At 50.1% G+C, this 11,469-nt stretch overlaps 1 protein-coding gene across 9 annotated transcripts in view; it reads left to right on the top strand.

Moving 5' to 3' along the window:
- Positions 1-1,031: 1,031 nt before the first annotated feature.
- SGSM2 (small G protein signaling modulator 2) overlaps positions 1,032-11,469 on the top strand; it is an 82,968-nt gene continuing 72,530 nt past the window's right edge. For 2 of the 9 annotated variants that reach the window (XM_081843461.1, XM_081843460.1), the window contains exon 1: positions 1,035-1,333. In XM_081843461.1, the coding sequence (XP_081699587.1) occupies positions 1,277-1,333 (57 nt within the window). In that variant the 5' untranslated portion in view covers positions 1,035-1,276. Of the gene's footprint in view, positions 1,334-11,469 lie in introns of all 9 variants that reach the window. The other 7 variants (XM_081843467.1, XM_081843463.1, XM_081843465.1 and 4 more) reach the window with 6 other exon arrangements.

Here is an 11,469-nt window from a genome sequence, read left to right as displayed (position 1 = left end):
TCACCCAGCGAGCTTCATAGCTGCATGGGGGATTTGAACCCCAGTCTTCCTGGTCCTCGTCTGACACTCCAACCGCTACACCACACTGCCTTTTAAATTATTCCTTTGCCCATTGTACGGTTGCGTATCGGAGGGGAAGTGTGCTGCAGTGGTTAGCACCTGTGACTCCACAGAGAGCCCCGGGTTTAAGCCCTCCCTCTCCTGCATTGGGGGACGCGGGTGGCGCTGTGGGTTAAATCACAGAGCCTAGGACTTGCCGATCAGAAGGTTGGCGGTTCGAATCCCCACAACAGGGTGAGCTCCCGTTGCTCGGTCCCTGCTCCTGCCAACCTAGCAGTTCGAAAGCATGTCAAAGTGCAAGTAGATAAATAGGTACCGCTCCGGTGGGAAGGTAAACGGCGTTTCCGTGCGCTGCTCTGGTTCGCCAGAAGCGGCTTAGTCATGCTGGCCACATGACCCGGAAGCTGTACGCCGGCTCCCTTGGCCAATAAAGCGAGATGAGCGCCACAACCCCAGAGTCGGCCACGACTGGACCTAACGGTCAGGGGTCCCTTTACCTTCCCTCCTGCATTGCAGGGGGGTTGGACTAGATGACCCTCAGGATCCCCTCCGACTCTCTCCCTGACCTACTTCACAGGGCTGTTGTGAAGACAAAAGCACAGAACGAACCCCCCCTCCCTCCATGAAGACCTTCGTGTTGGAGGAGCAGCTTCCCAAACCCATGGAAGCGGCAGGCGGCGGGTGTTTGTGTGCGAGCGCGCGTCCGAGAACTCTGCCCATGCTCCGGATCCCTCTCGTCTCCTTCCTCCCCCGGCAAAACCCAAGCTTACAGTAAGGCAGGCGCAACGTGCCCACCCCCCGCGACACGCCCTCACAAAAGCACATTGTTACCAAATAATCCCCCCCCCGCAGCGCCTCCCGTTTCCTCCCGGCTCCCCGCCCCCACCCCAGCGAGGAACCCCCCCCAAGGAGGCGGGCCCCGCTCGGCTGACGTCAATGTGGGGGGCGGGCTCGGAAGATGGCTGGCGCTGGAGGGAATGCCCTCTTGCAACCGCAGCGCCGAGCGGAGAGCAGGCTTGGCGGGGCCGCGCGGGGGACGCTGCTGGGGCCGGATCGAGGAAGCGCCCATCGCCCTCCTTTTGCACCGGCCGCAGGGACTGCAATCGCCGCCTGGGTTTTAATTTTTTAACCTCTATATCGATCTATCTCTATATTTCCTTCTTTTTTGGAAAGAGTTCCCTTTGGCCACCTTCCCTCGCTCAACCCAGGAAGCACCATGAGTCTCCCTGAAGATGCAGTGAAGGAAAAATTGCTCTGGAATGTGAAGAAGGAGGTAAGAGAGAGAGGGGTGGGTGGGTCCTGAGCACTTTTTTTGCACATTTTTTTTTGGGGGGGTCGTCCCTCCCAAGAGACTGATCCCCCCCCATCTTCCATTTTCCCCATCTCTCTCCCTCTGGAGTCTTCCTTTGCATTTTGGGTCTCTCTCCCCCCCCCCGCCAGATAGATTCCCCATCCAACTCTCACCCCAATTCCGGGGTTTGTTTGTGGGCATTTGGGGAGCGTTTCGTTTAGGGGTGCCGGAGCTCGTCTCGGGTGCGGAAAGGGGGCTTGGTTTGTTTTTGAAGAACCAAGGAGGTGCTTTGAGAAAGGTCTCATGGGCAGCCATGCTTACCCCCTGGGGGTTGGAGTGGATCGGAGGGGTCAGCACCCACCCCGTCCTCGCTTTCTCAGCCCAGAATTGGGGATCAGGTGGAAAAACGTGTGTATACCGTATATGCTGTTTATCGAATGGCGAAGGAAAAGCACTCTGTGCAAGCTCAGAGGCCCACTTTCCCCCTTTGCCCACACTTTCTATATTGCAAGGTACTGGGTGCAGGTGTTTGGATTTCAAATGAACACACATACACACACTCTTTCTTTCTGTGTCTGTCAGTGAACACTATATATTTAAAGCGCACCTCCCTCCCCATGTGAATCCTGGGAATTGTAGTTTACTCCTTGCAGAGCTACAGTTCCCAGGATTCTTGCGGGGGGGTGTGCTTTGAATGGGGTGTGTGCCCCCAAAGTGCATGCTCTCACATATATTCTGCAGGCGAGACTTAAACCTTATTCTTAATGGGACTTACTATGTATTTAATGGGACTGACTCTCTGGTAAAGAGCACACAGAACCACAGCTTGGATTTGACTTAGGGGCCTAAGACTCTAGAATCTGTTTTCTTCCTAGGTTCTGCTTTCGAAACACCCGGCAAGCAAACCTGCTCCCAGTTTGGAAGCTGCTGGCGATGTTTTGCATTTGAGCCTGGGGTTTGTCCGGCTCAGCTGTCAAGCATTCGGCTCTGTGAAGAGAGCAGTTTTCCTGGTGCATCTTCAATTAGTCCTCCCCCTTCCTACTACCAGCTGTGTAACCAGTCGCCAGCCTGATACAGTGTCTCTGGGTGTGTGCAGAGTGCTGTTCTCCCACCACCGCGACACACATAGCTGGAAGAACTTCTCTGTAAGTCTGGACTGGCGCAGGAGCTGCCAGCTCAGAGGTTGTGGTGTTGGGAGCTGCTTTGAACCCCCAAGATCTCACAGATTAAAACAACATTGCTCTCAGGGAGGAAGATTGCTCCAGTGTTGCACTAAACCTGGGATCTGCCTTAACACCAAGCAGATCACTTGACCGGCTGACTAGCAGAGCAGAACCAGGGAAGCAGCCTCAGACCATTGCTCCATCTAGCTCAGTATTGCCTACACTGACTGGCAACAGGGCTTCAGGCAGGGGACGTTCCCAGTCCTACCGTTGGGGATTGTGACCTGGCCGGAGGCGAGACAATAAAGGCATTTTACTGGCTGATTCTGAGAACACTTCCCCAAATGCCTTTGGAAAGCCGTGTCCCCTGTAGGCAAAGGTTGCTTATTTGTGTGGGGAGAGAGATGGTAAAAAGAGAGGGTCTGGAATACATTTTTTGAGGGGGTGTGTGTGCATGCTGGCATACTGGCTGAAAGCACCAAAAGTCTTCACCAGCTCATTTCCACACAACCCCCCCCCCCCCGCCTTTAGTGAGTCTTGCACAGAGATAGAGTAGCAATCTGTTCTTTGGTGGGGAGGGGGCTTCTAGGATGGCGATGGATGCTTTTCTTTTGGGGTGGGGGGGCAGCTGGCTCTAGAGGGTTCATCTCCATGCTTTCTCTCTCCTCTTCTCCGCCTCTCTCCCCTTTATCAGTTGCCTTGTCCTCAGTGACGCAGATGCTTCTGCCTTGCTGATGTGTGTGTGTGTGTGTGTTCATCGAAGTGTGTTGGTGGGGGGGGGGGACGGGGACATGAATTCATTCAAAAATTGCAAGAGCCGCATCCAGCCCTGTGTCCCCTGATGCATGTTAAGTAGCCGCGACAGCTTGATTTAAAGGGATCTGCTGTGAATTAGTTGCCTGGGTTCTAATCCATCAGTTAATTGATCTGAGAGCTGCATAAATTAGCATATGAATGACAAACGGAGGTTCTGAAATGGGAGGGAGAGAAGAATTATTATCTTTTCCAGGGAGGTTTTTTTTTTTAGCTGGTGCAAAAAAAAAAAAAAAAAAAGTTCCCCCCAAAACACATCCATTTGTGTGTGTGTGTGTGTGTGTGTGTGTGTGTGAAAGAGACAGGTACAAATCTTCCCAGGGCAGAGTTAGAAGAAGCTGCTTGTGTGAGAGAGTCACACAAGTCCCTTCCACTCACAGATTTATCAGGGATTGCAATATGATTATCTTAAAGATGTTATTGGTTGTATCCAGTGTTTAGATGTGCTCAGAGTAGACCCACTGAAATTAATGGCCATGACTGACTTAGATCTATATTTTTAGTGAGTCTACTCTGAGTAGCCCAATATGTTTAGAATCCTAGAATTGTGCAGTCGGATGGGACCCCGAGGGCCATCTAGTCCAACCCCCTTACGATGTAGGAATCTTTTGCCCAGCACAGGACTCGAACCCACAACCCTGAGGTCGAGAGTCTCATGCTCTCCTGACGGAGCTTTTATTAAGGTGGCGCTTTTCAATCAATCAATCAAAACTCGGATCGACCTATCCAGCTAATCAATGCATAGCCTACACCAGGCAACTTCGTGCAAGCCAGAAATCTCTCCAGGAAGATGTGAAAATCGAGATTAAAGGCATAAGAAGAGTTTGCTTGGGAGGAAGCCAAGGTCCATTCAGTCCAGCATCTCAGAGTGACTGACTAGATACCTCCGGCAAGCACATAAACAGTGCAAGAAGCCAGTTGCTCTGTCCTGACCCCCTCAACCCATATTATAAGAGTTAGGGATGGGCAAGAAATTTGTTTTGATTTGCATTTACAGTGGTACCTCGGGTTACATATGCTTCAGGTTACAGACGCTTCAGTTTACAGACTCCGCTAACCCAGAAATAGTGCTTCAGGTTAAGAACTTTGCTTCAGGATGAGAACAGAAATCGTGCTCCAGCGGCGTGGCAGCAGCATGAGGCATCATTAGCTAAAGTGGTGCTTCAGATTAAGAACAGTTTCAGGTTAAGAATGGACCTCCGGAACGAATTAAGTACTTAACCCGAGGTACCACTGTAAAGCCAAATCTATCGAACTCACGCTGTAAGGGGTAGACTGCTCCTCAACACAGAGACTCTATTTCTAGCTATCGTTGTTAATAAGAGCAGAGTCCTGCAGGATCAGACTAAAGTCCTATCAAGTCTGTCGTCCCACAGTGGCCAACTATTGTAGATGCCTCAGAGAAAACCCCAAGAAGCTACAGCCCTCTGCCGGTGGTGTCCTCAGTAAGCTGGAATTCAGACGTAGGACTCGAACCAATGGCTTCAAGTTCTAAGAAAGGAGAATCCGACTAAACATCAGGAAGAACTTTCTGACGGCAAGAACCGTTTGACAGTGGAACAGGCGCTCTCAGGATGTAGTGGATTTTCCTTCATTGGAGGTTTTTAAGCAGAGGTTTGTCTTGGATTCCTGCCTTGCATGGGGTTGGACTGGATGACCCTCAGGGTCCCTTCTGACTCTTGCAATTCTGTGATTCTAGGTAGACTGCCTCTGGACATGGAGGTTCTACGCAGCCATTATGGCTCATTCTTAGTCCTCTCCTCCTTCATGAATTTGCCTGTACGCATCCCCTTTCTGAAACCAGCTGTGCCCATGGCAGCGAGTCAGACCAATGAAATCAAGGCTGTGTGTATTAATGAGATTCTCTGGGCTGCTGAGATGGCTTGCCTGATGGCAGCTGTCAGCAGTTCATGAAGCAGTTGCCGAATATGCGCAAATCTCCGGGGTCCTCCTAGGCCCAGGGCGGTCCAGGTTTTTGGCAGAGTTGTTCCCAGGAGACCTCTGCCTCCCTCCCCCTCCCTACATTTATTGAGGGTTTTATAAAGGTTTATATAATACAGCCAGCAATCGAGGCATGTCTTGGAGACACAGTTTGCTGCACACCCCTGCTTCCTGATAGGTAGACAAACAGGAAAGTTGGGGAATCCTGGAGGCCGCACTCCCTTCTAGAAGGCCAATTGGGGGGGCCATGTGCCCTGGTGGGTGGGGCCAGAGGCAAAAGTGGGTGGAGCAATAAATGTGAGTTTTACCTTCTAGCATAGTAAGCTAATTTTATTGCATACTCTTCTTTGCCCTCCGTCCAGCCAAGAAAGCAGCATTATAGAAGTTATACCCGCCATGCAAAAGGACCCGAGGAGCTTTTAGATTTCCTACAATGCCTTGGTACAACACTACATGGCGGCCATTTTTAGGAAATTTAAATGGCAGCCGACTGCTAGGAAAAAGTGGTCTCAGGGCAAACGCTGGCAGTGGGCATTGGAAGGGCAGTAGTGCCCCGAGTGCCTGTTGCTGATGGCAAACCTGCCCCCTCAAAAGGGTCCAGAAGCTTCCTTTGTGGGAACATCCAGCCCACCTTTGCTTAAACCACTTCCTGGCCACGCAGATGTGTTTTGATTGCTAAAGTGTACTCTGATTTCCCCCTTTCCCTCGTGGCATTTAATTCTCTGCATCTTTTTGCGCCGAAGCAGTAAATTAGGCTTTTGCGTGCGACAAATTGTTGCCCTTGCCCTGCTTGGGAAACTGCTAAAATTGAGTTCCTTTTCCTGAGCAATATGTTTCTCTGCCTCAAACCGATCCATTTCAGGTAAATCTTCGTCCTTGGGGGAACATTTAAGAACTTATTTGCTGGCTTGGATTTTCTGGCGGCCTTGCTTGCTGTTCCCACTGGGAAGCAATTTATTTCCTTGACTTTAAGAGAAAGGCAGGCCTGTAAAATGTCTCGAGAAATTTGGCTCAGTTGCCTCCCGACGTTTACCTCCTCTGTGGGGAAGCCTGTCCTGATGAGAAGTGTTGTGAAGCTCGCTGGTCTTTCTCCAGCTGATTTATGGGTTTCTGCAAATCTGAAACAGATCGACATGGGCGATCCAACTTTGACCCTGGGCGACCACTCAACTCCCAGACCCACAACTCCCAGAAGAGTGCAAGAGGTGGTCTTTGTGCAGGGAGGGGGTCCAGTGTAGTCAAACTTCTTTTGGCCAGGGAGCTACTCTCACCCACCACTTTTCCACACAGCTTTCCCCCTCATCAGCAGTGTTTGAAATTAGCCAGGTGCCTTTTCCACCTGACTATTGACCATTTAAAGGGACGCAGGTGGCGCTGTGGGTTAAATCACTGAGCCTAGGGCTTGCCGATCAAAAGGTTGGCGGTTCGAATCCCAGCAACAGGGTGAGCTCCCATTGCTCTGTCCCAGCTCCTGCCAACCTAGCAGTTTAAAAGCATGAAGTGCAAGTAGATAAATAGGTACCGCTCCGGCGGGAAGGTAAACAGCATTTCCGTGCGCTGCTCTGGTTTGCCAGAAGCAGCTTAGTCATGCTGTCCACATGACCCGGAAGCTGTACGCCGGCTCCCTCGGCCAATAAAGCGAGATGAGTGCCGCAAACCCAGAGTCGTCCGTGACTGGACCTAATGGTCAGGGGACCCTTTACCTTTTTATTGACCATTTACAACCAAGTGAAGATACCTGGACACCAGGATGGCGCCTGACATCTCCACCATTTGGAGATGCATACCTGGGGACTTTACAGCCATCTTGCCCCAAAATGGCAACTAGACATTCCGTTTTGGCGACTGCAACCTTGGTTTAAGGAGCCATTTTGTACCTAGCTTATATAACTGAGTTTCTAGCACTGCTCCCCAGCACTCACTTTACAGGGTGGCACTGGGTACTTTACATCTTTGCTCATCCCAACGCCATGTCTATCTTTCTCCACCAAAATCATTGGGGGGCGGGGGTTTCCAGGCTGGATGATAGTCTAGGCTAGAGGTGTGAAGGCATTGAGCAGAGAGTCATGACTAAAAAATGGTCTGTGTTCTCCCACATCCTTCTGGGCCTTCACATATCTACTCTAGTGTAGACCCCAAATCCTTGATGGGCTTATAGGTCCATAGCAGCCATTCTCAACTTTGGTTCTCCAGATGCTCTTGAACTACAACTCCCATAATCCATCACTGCTGGCCATGCTGGCTAGGAAAGATGGGAGTTGTAGTCCAACAACATCTAGGAACCCAAGGCTGAGAAAGGCTAGCCTAGAGTCTGGACCCTGAACTGGAAAGTTTATCATGTTTGGCTTCTACTGCCATTGCAGCTTTGAGACTTGGCAAGTCACCATTCACACTGGATGCCAATTTGTTTCCAGGCTTGGTTCAAGTTGCCAGTCCTGGCCTGTCACCTGATGGTTGCAGTGGGTAGGGAATGGAAAATCAGGAGGGAGAATCGATTGGAGTATCATGAACAAGGGCATTCTGCACTGCAAGATTTTGTTGCGGGGCTCCCCTGATTTTAATTCCAATTCCTGTTTGCTCCTGTTTTCTATGCAAGGTTGCATGGCTTCCCCCAAAGAATACTGGGAACTGTAGTTTAACCCTTACAGTGCTATAGTTCCCAGCACCCTGAATAAAGTGGTCAAAGATCTTGTGATGAAGGATGGTATATCATCATCATCATCATCATCAAAGCAGCACACAAAAATCAATGAAGCAAGAGTAAAACATAGCCTATAATAATCTGTCATATTAAAACAAGTAAGCTTTTTTGTTTTAAAAAACCACTTATTTATTCCTCATTTTGCCCTAGTATCTCGCTTTCTCTTCACTACACAGGAAAGAAACACCTCCATGTTTCTTCTTCCCTGATTTCATTGTGTTCACCAGGTGCTGAAATTTTAATAGAAGCTTCCCTATATCCAGGACAGCAAGATCCTATCAGCTACGAAGCCATTAGCTAAATTAAATGGATTTCTGTCTGTTTTGGAGTGGGTTCAGGGCCTCCAATGTAAGACCCCATCTGTGCTCAGGTCTGTGTGGGCATGAAAGGAATGGTGCCCATTTTTCAAACTGCATCTCCAGGCAGTTTTTCAGGACAGAATCATAATTCTCTAGCTGGTCGGAAGTTTGGGGGAGCGGCAGCGAAAGTCTCTTACAGGTTTTTTGTTCAAAGCAAAGCAAAGCAAAAATGCCCAACTGTCTCCAACAACCTGCATCTGATTCAGAGAGAATGGATTGTGTTGCTTCACTGCCTGTAGCATCTTAAAACTTTTCCGGTTTTAATGCATGGTACGTTTCTAGATCTGGAATTAGGTATGGGGGGGCACCCCCCTCCCATGATCAGAAATACTGCCAGCATGCCAAGGGTGTCTGTCTGCCACCACTGAGTAATTCTCCCATCCTCGACGAGAGGGCAGGGAAGTGTGATCTATCACAGTCCTCCCCGACATAATGTGCAATTTGCGGTTTCAGTTGGACTAGAATATGCTTGGTGGATTTGTGCCCATCTGGGAGACATTTTGCTTGTTGCTGTTGCTTCCCTCTTTGCAGTGATGGATGGCTGTATCCTCTAGACTCCCAAGCACAGAGAAACTTGTGCTGGATCGTTTTCAGTTCTGAGCATGGAGTGAATAATCAGCCACCAGCAATTTTTGCTCCCGTTTCTTTCTTTTATAAGGATTCTCTTGACTTCTCTAGTCTGCAGTGAGCTCTTGTCTGCCCCTGGAACTGGCTGCCATGTGGGGTCTCTGCCTAACACAAGGAGTCTCTGGCTTCCCACATGGAGTCTTTGGCTTGCCATGTGGCATCTCTGGTTGCCACGTGGTGTCCCTGCCTGCTACGTGGTATCTTTGGTTTGCCAGATGGAGTCTCTGATTTGCCACATGGAGTCTCTGGTTGCCACATGGTGTCTCTGGCTTGCCATGAGATGTCTCTGACTTGCCAAGTGGCGTCTCCAGTTGCCATGCGGTGTCTCTGCCTGCTACGTGGTATCTCTGGCTTGCCACATGGAGTCCCCTTGCTTGTCACGTGGTGTCTTGGTCTCTTGGCCCTTTGCCTCTGTTCTGCTCGCTCCCCTCAAAACCTGGCCCTTCCCCAATGCACAAATCTATATTATCTCAGGACAGTGCTTTCTGGGTCTTCTGCCAAGGCAAACAGGGAATGGAGCTGGTTAAGACAACACCGCTTGTTCGAGCAAGCAGGGAGGGGGCCGCCCCGTAGTTCAACAAGGCTGCCCAGGTGTTGCCTTAGCGATGCCACTTAGAGGCCCATTTCCACTCCCTCTCGCTTCCTGCTTGTCAACGTGCCAAGCTTCTTGCCTCCTGCCACTTCTCCGAGAACTGGCTTGCGTCCCGGGAGAACTGTCCGCCTTTCCGAAGTCAAAAGACAACCCGATACAGTTCCATTCTTTCTTTTGGGGGAACTCTGGGAGTTTGTGAGGGGACGAGGGGTCTCCTAGCACCCCTCAGCACCTTTAACAAACGACAGACCCCAGGATTTTTGTGGCTTGAGGAACCAGGACTGCTTAAAGGGTTATAACACTGCTTCAGATGTATGGGGCAGGTGTGGCCCTAGTCGTTCAGGGGCCTCTTTCTATAGGGCCCCATCAGTTCAGGATTTTCAACAGACTTTAAAAGCCCACTTCACTTCAGGTTCCTTTTTCTGCAAGCGTTCCTGGTGCTTGTCATGGTCCTTGGAGAAGGGTTGCAGCAGGGAAGTCAGGCTTCTTCAGGGAACTAGGCCGGAGATTTGAGGCAGTGAAGGACTTGCCCATGGGGCAGCCCCAGATGGACGTGAGGAACAAAAAGCCCCTGCAGAAGAGGAGGCCAGTATCTCCTGGCCTAAGGAGGTTCTGTTTCCATCTTGTGACTCCTGGTCTCTCGGAGCCACTGGTTTCTGAAGCAATATTTGAGCTCTGCTGTTCTGGAGTCTCCAGCCTGAGCCATTCTAGATGGCCTGTGCTATCAGAAAAAAGACAAATCTGACCAAGGATGGAGCAACTTAGAGGCGTAGCAAACTAGCTTATGGCAAGCCAGACTGTCTGTCCATCTATCACAGCCTTATTGGTATTCAAATCTCCTCTCGGCCATGAACCCTAATGCTAACACTAATATTATTTATTTATTTATTTATACATACATACATACATACATACCCTGCCCATCTGGCTGGGTTTCCCCAGCCACTCTGGGTGGCTTCCAACAAAATATTAAAAATACAATAAAACGTCAGACATTAAAAACTTCCCTAAACAGGGCTGCCTTCAGATGTCCTCTAAAAGTCAGATAGTCGTTTATCTCTTTGACATCTGATGGGAAGGCGTTCCACAGGCCGGGCGCCACTACCGAGAAGGCCCTCTGCCTGGTTCCCTGTAACCTCACTTTTCACAGTGAGGGAACCGCCAGAAGGCCCTTGGCGCTGGACCTCAGTGTCCGGGCAGAACGATGGGGGTGGAGACGCTCCTTCAGGTATACTGGGACGAAGCTGTTTAGGGCTTTAAAGGTCAGCACCAACACTTTGAATTGTGCTCGGAAATGTACTGGGAGCCAATGTAGGTCTTCCAGGACCGGTGTTATGTGGTCTCGGTGGCCACTCCCAGTCACCAGTCTAGCTGCTGCATTATGGATTAGTTGAAGTTTCTCGGTCACTTTCAAAGGTAGCCCCACGTAGAGCGCATTGCAGTAGTCCAAGCGGGAGATAACCAGAGCATGCACCACTCTGGCGAGACAGTCTGCGGGCAGGTAGGGTCTCAGCCTGTGTACCAGATGGAGCTGGTAGACACAGAATTGACCTGTGCCTCCATGGACAACTGTGAGTCCAAAAGGACTCCCGGGCTGCGCACCTGGTCCTTTAGTGGCACAGTTACACCACACCCACCCGCCCCCTGTCCCCCAAAACAGTACTTCTGTCTTGTCAGGATTCAACTTCAATCTGTATAAACCTTGAGCTCCTTAGAGAAAAGGTGGGATAGAAACACAATAAATAGAATAGATAGATTATTGAAACTTACAGGGCAGTAGCTCTCTGGGGTCTCAGGCAGATCCTTTTAACTGGAGATGAATGGGCATTGCACATCTGGGATTGTCTTCTTGCAAAGCAGGTTCTCTATCTCTGAACTGTGGTTGCTTTCTTCTTCTTCTTCTTCTTTTTCATAATCTTTTT

The sequence above is a fragment of the Podarcis erhardii genome, assembly GCF_964252035.2.
Source record: "Podarcis erhardii genome assembly, chromosome: 16".
In the NCBI taxonomy this organism is placed as follows: Eukaryota; Metazoa; Chordata; class Lepidosauria; order Squamata; family Lacertidae; genus Podarcis; species Podarcis erhardii.
This window is presented reverse-complemented; position numbering and strand designations above follow the sequence as displayed.